Source organism: Hyla sarda, chromosome 1, assembly GCF_029499605.1.
Source record: "Hyla sarda isolate aHylSar1 chromosome 1, aHylSar1.hap1, whole genome shotgun sequence".
Classification (NCBI taxonomy): domain Eukaryota; kingdom Metazoa; phylum Chordata; class Amphibia; order Anura; family Hylidae; genus Hyla; species Hyla sarda.
In genome coordinates this window covers 40,813,782-40,826,661 of record NC_079189.1, presented here as the reverse complement: position 1 = coordinate 40,826,661, position 12,880 = coordinate 40,813,782, and the positions used below count along the sequence as shown (strand labels likewise).

The following is a 12,880-nucleotide window of genomic DNA, read 5'->3' as shown; positions in this document are numbered from 1 at the left end:
AGGGCCTCATTATTCCAGGACAATTCTGAAGCAAGTGTACGGAATTGTACGGCGTACTCGCCAACGGAAGAATTACCCTGGACCAGGTTCAACAGGGCAGTCTCAGCAGAAGAGGCTCGGGCAGGTTCCTCAAAGACACTTCGGATTTCCGAGAAGAAGGAGTGTACAGAGGCAGTGACGGGGTCATTGCGGTCCCAGAGCGGTGTGGCCCATGACAGGGCTTTTCCGGACAGAAGACTGACTACGAAAGCCACCTTAGACCTTTCAGTGGGAAACAGGTCCGACATCATCTCCAGATGCAGGGAACATTGGGAAAGAAAGCCACGGCAAAACTTAGAGTCCCCATCAAATTTATCCGGCAAGGATAAGCGTATCCCAGGAGCGGCCACTCGCTGCGGAGGAGGTGCAGGAGCTGGCGGAGGAGATGACTGCTGAAGCTGTGGTAGCAACTGTTGTAGCATAACGGTCAGTTGAGACAGCTGTTGGCCTTGTTGCGCTATCTGTTGTGACTGCTGGGCGACCACCGTGGTGAGGTCAGCGACAACTGGCAGAGGAACTTCAGCGGGATCCATGGCCGGATCTACTGTCACGATGCCGGCTGGCAGGTAGTGGACCCTCTGTGCCAGAGAGGGATTGGCGTGGACCGTGCTAGTGGACCGGTTCTAAGCCACTACTGGTTTTCACCAGAGCCCGCCGCAAAGCGGGATGGTCTTGCTGCGGCGGTAGTGACCAGGTCGTATCCACTAGCAACGGCTCACCTCTCTGGCTGCTGAAGATAGGCGCGGTACAAGGGAGTAGGCAGAAGCAAGGTCGGACGTAGCAGAAGGTCGGGGCAGGCAGCAAGGATCGTAGTCAGGGGCAACGGCAGAAGGTCTGGAAACACAGGCAAGGAACACACAAGGAACGCTTTCACTGGCACTAAGGCAACAAGATCCGGCAAGGGAGTGCAAGGGAAGTGAGGTAATATAGGGAAGTGCACAGGTGAAAACCCTAATTGGAACCACTGCGCCAATCAGCGGCGCAGTGGCCCTTTAAATCGCAGAGACCCGGCGCGCGCGCGCCCTAGGGAGCGGGGCCGCGCGCGCCGGGACAGAACAGACGGGGAGCGAGTCAGGTAGGGGAGCCGGGGTGCGCATCGCGAGCGGGCGCTACCCGCATCGCGAATCGCATCCCGGCTGGCAGCAGGATCGCAGCGCCCCGGGTCAGAGGACGTGACCGGAGCGCTGCAGCGGAGGGAGTGAAGCGAGCGCTCCGGGGAGGAGCGGGGACCCGGAGCGCTCGGCGTAACAATAATTGTATGGGTAGCACGTACTCCATTGGCAGAGTTTTTGTAGGATTTATACTGAGTTAGGTAGAACAAACTCCCCTTCTCCCCCCCCCCCCCTCCCCTTCTTCTTTTCATATATCCCTCATCAAAATAAAGTCTCCTAGTACCTGATGACAACGTCATATTTGTTGATGGCATGTCCCAGCTGCAGACCATGGAGGATCCCCCCACTCCCTATGACAATGCAGCGCTTGCAGTCTTTCGAGCTTGGTCCCAAGGGAAGATCGTCATTGGTTACCATTTCCAAAATGTCATCAACTTCCTTGAGATACTGGCGGAACCCAAAAGGTGGGCCGTACTGATACAATGATTCGTTCAGGTCCTCGTTTTTCTTAACAAAGCCTTCCAGGCCCATGTTGTATCTACTTCCGAACAATCGGTCCATTTCTGTTCTTGCAAATGCCGGCCTACACTGGGCCTCCATGACTCTCTTGGCAAACGCGTGGGCATTCTGTGGAGACAGACAAAACTTCATTGGAACGCCCAAATGGCTCTCTTTATACTGCTGCGCTCACAATATTGTGAGTGACCATAGACAATATTACATGACAGTGGTATTGTCAAGTCCTTCTACCTAAAATAAAGGCAAACACCAGAATGGATTAGATTGGCCACAGCAGCCATTTTATTATACAATTAACATTATGCAAGAAAATTTTAATAACATATCCCCAACATGACCTCGACCCCCACGGTCCTCCCAAACAACTGAACCCTGGAAGGTGGTCCTTGAAGCCTAACCACTTCACTGGTGGTCCCCCATATACAGAACTTGCAGGCTCTTTTTACCACCAGCCGATCCTCACTGCTTCAGAGGCACAAAACTAATACCACTGAGGCCTAAGCCACCTATCTCTCTTTAAATTCCCCCTAGACTTTCAGCCGCCAACCATTAACCCCCCCCCCCCCTCACACAAAAAAAAGTTCAGAACCAACCTGGTTCCCCCATCCAGCTTTTAATCACCTTTTTATGAACACCAACTTCGAGGACCCCCTGCCACCCCAGACTACTGCAACATGAGGATGCAAATATCTGCACGGCCAACCACCCAATCCTGGCCCCCACGAAACCCAGCAAAATAAAGGCCCCCAACAAGCAGCACCCACAGTTAAACAACAAAAGAAAAGAACCCCCAAGAAGACATAAATACTCACATGGGCAGGAGGGGGGCAGATTCACTTGCAACAGCTGGAACACCACAATATGGCTGTCCCAACTGTCTCCTCACTGCCTTATATATACCCCTCCTTACGCCCACCTTTGCCACTCCTTAGCCCCCTTTCCTCCCTGACCAATCACCTTCACCTCATCCACCCCCTTTATCCAATCCTTGATCCCCCTGTACTTTCTCTCCTCTCTGTCATTAACCCCTCAGATCCTAGTCCTGACAAACCTTGTCATGAAGGTCTCCCCCTAGCTAACGCCTTAGTCTGACTTTACAGTGACAGGAATTGCCTGTGGGGGGGGGAGGGGAGATTTATCAAAACCTGTCCAGAGGAAAGTTGCTGAGTTGCCCATAGCAACCAATCAGATGGCTTCTTTCCTTTCTCAGAGGCCTTTTCAAAAGTGAAAGAAGCGATCTGATTGGTTGCTATAGACAACTCAGCAACTTTTCCTCTGGACAGGTTTTGATAAATCTTTCCCCCAGGGTGTCCCAATTCAGATAATTTCTAATCTCTTTAATTTCCCTGCAGCACCCCCACAGGAGAAAGGAAGCATTACATAGAAATGGGCTAATGCTATGCAGACTGGGTCCTTCAAAATGCTCTTTGTTGAATGAAGCTGTCCTCTTACAAAGATTCCTGGCAGGTTCTACTGTATGAACATCATAATACACAATATATTAACAATAGTTGTTAACCTCTAAAGGACGCAGGGCGTATGGATACGCCCTGCATTCCGAGTCCTTAAGGACGCAGGGCGTATCCATACGCCCGTGGGAATTCCGGTCCCCACCGCTAGCCGGTTGGGGACCGGAGCCGGATGCCTGCTGAAATCATTCAGCAGGCACCCTGGCCCTGACCCCCCCCCCCCCCCCCCCCATGTCGGCGATCGGAGAAAATCGCATGTCAATTCAGACATGCGATTTTCTCCAATTCCGGGCTGATCGGGTCTCTGGTGACCCGATCACCCGGAAAATAGGGCTGATCGGAGCTGTCAGCAACAACCCCGATCAGCCTAAAGGATTGGAGTGAGGTCGCAAAGCTGCGATCTACTCCTATCCCCTGCCATTACTCAGAACGGAGTTCTGCCCGCCCCTGGATGTCGAGGGGCTCTGGGAAGAAGATGGAGGCCGTACCTGCAGGAGAAGATGCCTGGGGACCTGGGATCTTCACTGGAGCCTGCAGGATCCTGATCAGGTAGGGAATCGACAGTGGGGGGGGGGGGGGGGTAATTGAAAGTGAAAGTAAATCGATCTTTACTTTGGCAACCACTAGGGGGGCCAAACTGCAACTCCCAGCATGCCCAGAGAGCCAAAGGCTGTCTGGGCATGCTGGGAGTTGTAGTTTTGCAACATCTGGAGGGTCACAGTTTGGAGACCACTGTTACAGTGGTGCCCAAACAGTAGCACTCCAGATGTTGCCAAACTACAACTCTCAGCATGCCTCGACTGCCCAGGCATGCTGGGAGTTGTAGTTCTGTAACATCTGTCCCTTCAGATTTAGCAATTTTCATGACATTTTTGAAAATTGCTTCTCTACTTTGAAGCCCTCTAATTTTTTCAAAAAGCTAAAATATGTCCATTTTATGATGCCAACATAAAGTGGACATATTGTGTTTGTGAAGAAAAATAAAATGTATTTGGAATATCCATTTTCCTTACAATTAGAGAGCTTCAAAGTTCAAAAAATGAAATTTTGGGATTTTTCACCAAAAAAGGATGCAAGTAACGCCGAAAATTTACCACCAAAATAAAGTAGAATATGTTACGAAAAAACTATCTCAGAATCAGAATATTCGGTAAAAGCGTTTTCGCGTTATTAATTTGTAAAGTGACGGTGGTCAGAATTGCGAAAAAGGGCTCAGTCCTTAACCCCTTAACGACGCAGGACGTATATTTACGTCCTGCGCCGGCTCCCGCAATATGAAGCGGGATCGCGCCGCGATCCCGCATCATATCGCGTCGGTCCCGGCGCTAATCAACGGCCGGGACCCGCAGCTAATACCACACATCGCTGATCGCGGCGATGTGCGGTATTAACCCTTTAGAAGCGGCGGTCAAAGCTGACCGCCGCTTCTAAAGTGAAAGTGAAAGTGACCCGGCTGCTCAGTCGGGCTGTTCGGGACCGCCGCGGTGAAATCGCGGCGTCCCGAACAGCTGATCGGACACCGGGAGGGCTCTTACCTGCCTCCCCGGTGTCCGATCGACGAATGACTGCTCCGTCCCTGAGATCCAGGCAGGAGCAGTCAAGCGCCGATAATGCTGATCACAGGCGTGTTAATGCACGCCAGTGATCAGCATAGGAGATCAGTGTGTGCAGTGTTATAGGTCCCTATGGGACCTATAACACTGCAAAAAAAAAGTAAAAAAAAAGTGTTAATAAAGGTCATTTAACCCCTTCCCTAATAAAAGTTTGAATCACCCCCCTTTTCCCATAAAAAAAATAAAACAGTGTAAAAAAAATAAAAAATAAACATATGTGGTATCGCCGCGTGCGTAAATGTCCGAACTATAAAAATATATCATTAATTAAGCTGTACGGTCAATGGCGTACGCGCAAAAAAATTCCAAAGTCCAAAAAAGCGTATTTTGGTCACTTTTTATACCATTAAAAAATGAATAAAAAGTGATCAAAAAGTCCGATCAAAACAAAAATCATACCGATAAAAACTTCAGATCACGGCGCAAAAAATGAGTCCTCATACCACCCCATACGTGGAAAAATAAAAAAGTTATAGGGGTCAGAAGATGACATTTTTAAACGTATAAATTTTCCTGCATGTAGTTATGATTTTTTCCAGAAGTGCGACAAAATCAAACCTATATAAGTAGAGTATCATTTTAACCGTATGGACCTACAGAATAATGATAAGGTGTAATTTTTACCGAAATATGCACTGCGTAGAAACGAAAGCCCCCAAAAGTTACAAAATGGCGTTTTTTTTTCGATTTTGTCGCACAATGATTTTTTTTTCCGTTTCGCCGTGAATTTTTGGGTAAAATGACTAATGTCACTGCAAAGTAGAATTGGCGACGCAAAAAATAAGCCATAATATGGATTTTTAGGTGGAAAATTGAAAGGGTTATGATTTTTAAAAGGTAAGGAGGAAAAAACTAAAGTGCAAAAACGGAAAAACCCTGAGTCCTTAAGGGGTTAAGGTGAAAAAGGGCTGCGTCCTTAAGGGGTTAAAATTTTGTTGTTGACCCACCAATGCCGCCATTCAGTCATCATCCCATACACTGCTGTGTGTGCACTTTCTCTATTTATTGTCTCTATAATACACGCCCTGCTGCCTGTAACCACAATTTACTGCTGGGAAACGGCCACCTGTTTACTCTTAAGTATCCTGGATCTGGCAGGAGTAAACCAAGTGTAATGATATCCTAGGTCACATAAAGAGGAAAAAGAAGCAGATCCCATTACAGTCCATATGTAGTGTGTCGATACTTGTGTTCCAGCTACTTCCCTACACCTATGAAATTGCCACGTGCATAAATTTGTGGGTATACTGTGAGTTAACTTGTTTTATAAAATGCAATAATAGCATACACTGAGGTATATTGTGAGTGCAAGGGTTAAATATTTACATATGCTCTGTATCAGGTGATCGATGCCTTGGTCACATGATGCTTTTCAGACAGTTTCTAGGCAGAAACTTCTAGAAGGCTTTGGGAAGAGTCTCTAGTCCAGTGTTTCCCAACTAGGGTGTCCCAAGTTTTTGCAAAACTACAACTCCCAGTATGCCCAGACAGCCAAAGGCTGTCCGGGCATGCTGGGAGTTGCAGTTTTGCAACAGCTGGAGGCACCCTGGTTGGGAAACTCTGATCTAGTTCACCTCTTCTCCCCAAAGGGGTGGACCCAAACCGTTCTAGGTTTAGCCTTTGCCTAGCTTTGCTCCTGCTAGGCATACATATTTAGACTTACTCTTTGACTTGTAACATGTTTGCACCAAGGAGTATCATATTAGCCAGAGGAGAATAATGCTGAACAAGAATCCCTCTGCATACACTTATCTCTTCAGTGATCTGTAAGCTTTTCCCAGTAGAGTATCTCATCTGTAACTGAATCTACATTAGTAACTTTACTTATACTGAGCGAAAAGTCTCTATTATGCTCATGGAAATGCCATAAAAGACACTCTTAAAGGAGTAGTCCAGTAGGGGAAAACGTATCCCCTATCCTAAGGATAGGGGATAAGTTTCAGATCGCAGGGGGTCCGACGCGATATCCCGTATGGGGCCCCGGCTCTCTAGCCAGATCACCGCACGAAGCGGCAGCCGAAACGCCCCCTCAATACACGGCCATGGCAGAGCCGAAGATTGCCAAAGACAGCGCTCTGGCCCTCCCACAGAGTTGTATTGAGGGGTATGTCAGCCACCGCTGCGTGCGGGGGTCGACACACCCCCTTCCCGCGGACTGCCAGGCCCCTGTACGGGAGATCGTGGGGGATCTCAGCAGTCGGACCTCCCCCCCCGCGATCTGAAACCTTATCCCCTATCCTTAGGATGGGTATAAGTTTTCCAGTCCTGGAATACTCCTTTAAAGGGCCAGTGACCAAGTATCCATTAATCTTCTCTAAAGGCTGTAAAATTCCACTCTGTTCCAAAAGACTGTGTTATATTTTGATTTGCACAGAAGATTCAGTAAAAGGTTTTATTTGTTTTCACATAAAGCAAGTTTGGAGGTCTAATGTCCGCACTAAGAGGACAACTTATGAGGTAAAAAGAATTCTTGGGCTCACAGGGGACCACCAGGTTAGTTACACCACCCTGCCTAGTGATCTTACCATCTACTTCCCCTGCGAGACTATTATTACCAGCTAGCCTGCACAACAATACCATCATTCCCTTGGGTACCACACATACTCACAAACCAGGAGAAGCTCTGCATTGTCCTCAGCTGTTATACCGGAGCACTTACAGGCAAATATGGCCAAACAGAATAGAGGTATCACTACACAGCTGACATAATTCACTGTCAGGACAATGTAAATGAGACTGTAAGCAAATGAGACAGAGAGAGAGAGACCTACTCACAGTGAAAACACAGGGTCTTAGATAACATGGAAAACTTGTTGAGCCCTGGTATTGCTCCAGCACAGGAGACTATCCGGTGCACCGCACTGGAAACTATAGTACAACACTACCAAATTAGCAACAGTGACCATTGGAACAGACCAGACGTGGTCATATTACTTGCTTAAAGGGGTACTCCGCCCCTAGCATCTTATCCCCTATCCAAAGGATAGGGGATAAGATGTTAGATCTCCGCGGTCCCGCTGCTGGGGACCCCCAGGGATCGCCGCTGCGGCACCCCGCCATCATTACTGCACAGAGCGAGTTCGCTCTGCACGTAATGACGGGCGATACAGGGGCCGGAGCAGCGTGACGTCATGGCTCCGCCCCTCATGACATCACGGCCCGTCCCCTTAATGCAAGTCTATTGCAGGGGGCGTGACGACCGCCACGCCCCCTCCCATAGACTTGTATTGACGAGGGCGGGCCGTGATGTCACGAGGGGCGGAGCCATGACGTAACGATGCTCCGGCCCCTGTATTGCCCGTCATTACGTGCAGAGCGATCTCGCTCTGAGCAGTAATGATAGTGGGGTGCTGCAGCAGCAATCCCCGGGGTCCCCAGCAGCGGGACCCCGGCGATCTGACATTTTATCCCCTATCCTTTGGATAGGGGATAAGATGTCTAGGGGCGGAGTACCCCTTTAATGGCAAGATACTGGACATTCCAAGGCAGTGTTTCCCCACCAGGGTGCCTCCGGCTTTTGCAAAACTACAACTCCTACCAGCCTTCAAAAGGGAAGGAGAAAGCACTGTCCAACAGTTCTGGGAGATCTGTAAATTATAGATTAAGCCTGCAGAGCAGAAATCTGCTAAAAAATACTATATATAGTGGTCCCTCAAGTTACAATATTAATGGGTTCCGGAACGACCATTGTATGTTGAGACCATAACTCTATGGAAACCTGGTAATTGGTTCTGAAGCCCTAAAATGTCATCCAAAAATAGGAAAAAAAGGATTAAAGATAAATAAGTAGAAAACTAATACAGATAAAGCAAATCCTTCCATATAAAAGTAAGAAAGATCTGCTGGGAGCGGTAATCACTGTCTATTTCAGTGTTTTCCAACCAGGATGCCTCCAGCTGTTGCAAAACTACAACTCCCAGCATGGGAATTGTAGTCTTGCAACAGCTGGAGGCGCCCTCGTTGGGAAACACTGGTCTATGTAGAGGACAGGAGCTTCTTCATGGTCCTGTACAGAACACACAATGTCCTAAAAAAGTAAAATGGAGCCGCCCTCACCTGGTGTCCAAAGGAGCAGCTAACCCTGGTACAGGTTAAAAGTAGTACAGAACATGTAGTAACTCCCTGTACTGTAGGGGGCGCTAGCAGACATCAGTCAATGCATACATTTTAGGAATACACTGGTTTTACCAGTGAATGTCCATTCTGATTGGTCGGTTCTTCCAGCCATTGACACGTTTCGCAGATTCCATAGCATTGTATGTTGAGTCTGGTTTCAAGTTACAATGCTCCAGAAAAGACCATTGTGTGTTGAAACTATTGTATGTTGAGGCCATTGTAAGTTGAGGGATCACTGTATACAAGTTATATAATGGCCAGAAATAGTGCTGCTCCTCATGTACACACAGGGCACTGTATCCTGAAAAGTTACCTAAAGTTACTTCTACGCTTTAAGTAGTATGCAAGATTTGTTAAAACTTCACATCCTCAGAAAATTCTTTATTGAGAAGAATGCAGTCTCCAGTTTACACAGCAAGTGCACCATGGTTCACTAGTAATACTTTACTAAATAAATATCTACTTTGCTTTCATGCTTACTCATGCTACTATGAGCGTAGTCAAAGTCCTGGGAGCAAACGGAGCGGCAGAACCCCTGGCGTAGTGGCGCCTTGATGGGGGTTTTAGTTAGGGATCGACCGATTATCGGTATGGCCGATATTATCGGCCAATAATCACGATTTTGGGCATTATCGGTATCGGCAATTACCTTGGCGATAAGCCGATAATGCCCCGCCCCCCACACGCAACCGCCTCCCTCGACCCACCGTCCGGCGGCATTCCGGGTGGAGGGTGAACCGGTCCGGGCTGTCCTTCTTCTCCGGGGGTCCTCTTCTCCACTCCGGGCAGGCTCCAGCTTAGTACGCTGCATAGACGCCACTACGCCGTGACGTCAGGTGTGTCGCTGCGCATGGGCGTCACTGCGCAGCGGCGTCTATGCTGCATTACTAGGCCAGAGCCTGCCGGAGTGGAGAAGAGCACCCCCGGAGAAGAAGGACAGCCCGGACCGGTTCACCCTCCACCCGGAATGCCGCCAGACACTACAGGAAGGATGGATGGCCCGGACCACCCTGACAGGCAGGGGGAGAGAAGCGGGTGGTGGCGGCGGCCTATGGCACCGCAAAAGCCACTGCAGTGCATTGATTTAAAGCGCCCGCTTTAAATCAATGATCTGCAGCGGTGTCGCGGGGGATAAATAGCCGATAACTTATACCAGAATATCGGTATAAGTTATCGGCTATCGGCCCTAACCTCCACCGATTATCGGTATCGGCCCTAAAAAACGATATCGGTCGATCCCTAGTTTTAGTGGCCCTTCCAGATGTTAGTAAGGGGTAATGTGGTTAGTGGTATATTGCAAGGGAATGGGGGTTAAAGGGTTAAATGGCTGCTGCTCCTTTAAGGGACAGTAGCAGGTGGCTCGAGAGTGGGGTGAAAGGGAGGTCATCTGGAGGGGAGGGGGAGGAGTGTATATAGGGGGGTGCTCCAGGGGGGGGAGGGTACTCACCAGTCGGTGTGTAGAAGCGAGAAGAAGGTCCCGCCCGCCAGCCCTCTTTTAAACGCTTGGTGGGTGGGATTCTGATAAGGGGGGAGGTATGTGAAAGGGTCCCGGGGGAGTTAGTAGTTTGAAAGATAAATGTTTGAGATGGTTCAATTGTGCCTCCTGGTGGTGGTTCTGGGCCTCAGGAGTTCGAGGGATTGTGCAGAAGGTTACCGGGGTGCCCCCGGGCCAGGAGCTCGCGGCCAGGGGTAAGAAGCGTGGTGCACAAATCCAGTTGGGGGAGGGGAGTGCCCTCCAGTTTGGTTATGTTTATATGTAAATATTCAAATGTTATTTATTGGTTTGTTAAATAAATGGGCCACACGGCCCAATTTTCCCACAGCAGGTGTCAGTGTCTTTTCTATTGGGTGAAGAGGTTGTTACTTGGTTAAGAGTGGGTTAGAGAGGAAGGGGTGTATCTAAAATCCCATCCAGTCCTGGGTGGAGTCAGGGGATTCAGTCTTCGCATGATGTAATGTATGGGTGACAGAGCGAGACCGTCCGGTTTGAGGCTCACTTGTTAGTCAATTGTAGATATTACATTTTTTTTTTGCTAATAATTAACATAACCATGTAGAGCTATTCACACAACCCATCCAAATTCTATCATAGCTTTTGTTATTCTTTCCTGAGAATATCCTTACCCAACAATGCTCTCACGTCATATACACTTAGCCACATACATAATGGAGCTAAATTACTGATAATAAGGGTTTATCAGGGACAACTTGGATCGGTTTATAATAGGTAACAAAAATTGGATAGCGCTCACCTCCTCCGTGCACGTGCAATCAGTCCTCCTTCACTGCCTCCAGAATCGAAAAAATCAAAGTGTAGTCACAGCACCGATAAAAACATCCATTTATTAGAAATCCATTAAAAGTCCATTCAGTACAAAAAGGTGCAAGCCGAGACCTCCCCCTTTGACGCGTTTCCGCCCTACCGGGCCTTAATCATAGATACAAGGGATAAATCATCTCCCTTGTATCTATGATTAAAGGGGTATTCCAGGAAAAAACTTTTTATATATATATATATATATATATATATATATATATATCAACTGGATCCAGAAAGTTAAACAGATTTGTAAATTACTTCTATTAAAAAATCTTAATCCTTTCAGTACTTATGAGCTTCTGAAGTTAAGGTTGTTCTTTTCTGTCTAAGTGCTCTCTGATGACACCTGTCTCGGGAACCGCCCAGTTTAGAAAAGGTTTGCTATGGGGATTTGCTTCTAAACTGGGCGGTTCCCAAGACAAGTGTCATCAGAGAGCACTTAGACAGAAAAGAACAACCTCAACTTCAGAAGCTCATAAGTACTGAAAGGATTAAGATTTTTTAATAGAAGTAATTTACAAATCTGTTTAACTTTCTGGAGCCAGTTTATATATATATATAAAAAAAAAAGTTTTTTCCTGGATAACCCCTTTAAGGCCCGGTAGAGCGGAAACGCGTCAGAGGGGGAGGTCTCGGCCTCGTTCGTGCTGGTTTGCACCTTTTTGTACCGAATGGACTTTTAATGGATTTCTAATAAATGGATGTTTTTAGCGGTGCTGTGACTACACTTCGATTTTTTTTATCGGTTAATAATAGTTGCAAGCAAGGCAACTAATAAGTGAGGCGAGGCAAGTGATCGCCTCAGGCGCGCTACTGCAAGGGGGCACAGTGGCAAAGGCTGGAAAGGCCCTTGCCGCTATGGCTGCTTGCACAGGAGCGGCAGTGTTTCACTTTCTTCTCACCTCAGTTCCGAGGTCACAGGTCAGGGACCCTGGCTTGTGTATTGTAGAGCAGAACCAGCGATCTCTGGTGAAGCAGAGCTAAGAGGTGGTGTAGTAGAGCTGTGTGAGACTAGTGGTATTGTATGCTATTTATAGTGTCCCACTGTATATACTGCCTTTAGCTACCTGCCAGCCATCTCACCATCTCAATGGTCTCCTTTGCCAGTCACCTCACAGTACTACTACTCTTATTGTCACCAGTGTACTACTACTACTACTACCCGCCCACCTCCACTGTGAAATCTCTTGTGGGAAGAGAGATTTCACTATGCTGCAGAATGGAGCTCCACTCTGGAGCTACACCCTTCTAATCCACATGTGATGCCAGCCATGCTGGCATCACATGTGGATTAGAAGGGTGTAGCTCCAGAGTGGAGCTCCATTCTGCAGCATAGAAGCCTCAGAATAGGGGGGGAGAAAGCGCTTCATAGGAAGATTGAAGACGGACATCCCTGTGCACCAAGCTCCTCATTTGCATATCAAGAAAAAGAAGAATATCACCGGAAGGAAGGCACGGATTGGGGAACAGTAAGTATGATTGTCATCAGTGTCACCCGCACTACAAGCCTATACCAATAGGTTAGTGCAGGTGATACTAATGACAGATTCCCTTTAAGCTAATCAATTTCAATATATCAATATAGATTGTCACAGTCTTATTGATAGTATCAGTAGACAGTCGTTACTGGGTCACCTGACCTTAGGAATTAAAGGGGTTTTCCTCTTGCAAAAAATCTTACAAAACAGTCTG

The 12,880-nt window shown here is 47.8% G+C and overlaps 1 protein-coding gene across 2 annotated transcripts in view; it reads right to left on the bottom strand.

Moving 5' to 3' along the window:
- ST3GAL5 (ST3 beta-galactoside alpha-2,3-sialyltransferase 5) overlaps positions 1-12,880 on the bottom strand; it is a 111,237-nt gene that overhangs the window by 14,363 nt on the left and 83,994 nt on the right. For both annotated transcript variants that reach the window (XM_056554439.1, XM_056554440.1), the window contains exon 4: positions 1,435-1,778. In XM_056554439.1, coding sequence (XP_056410414.1) covers positions 1,435-1,778 — 344 coding nt within the window. The remainder of the gene's footprint in view (positions 1-1,434; positions 1,779-12,880) is intronic.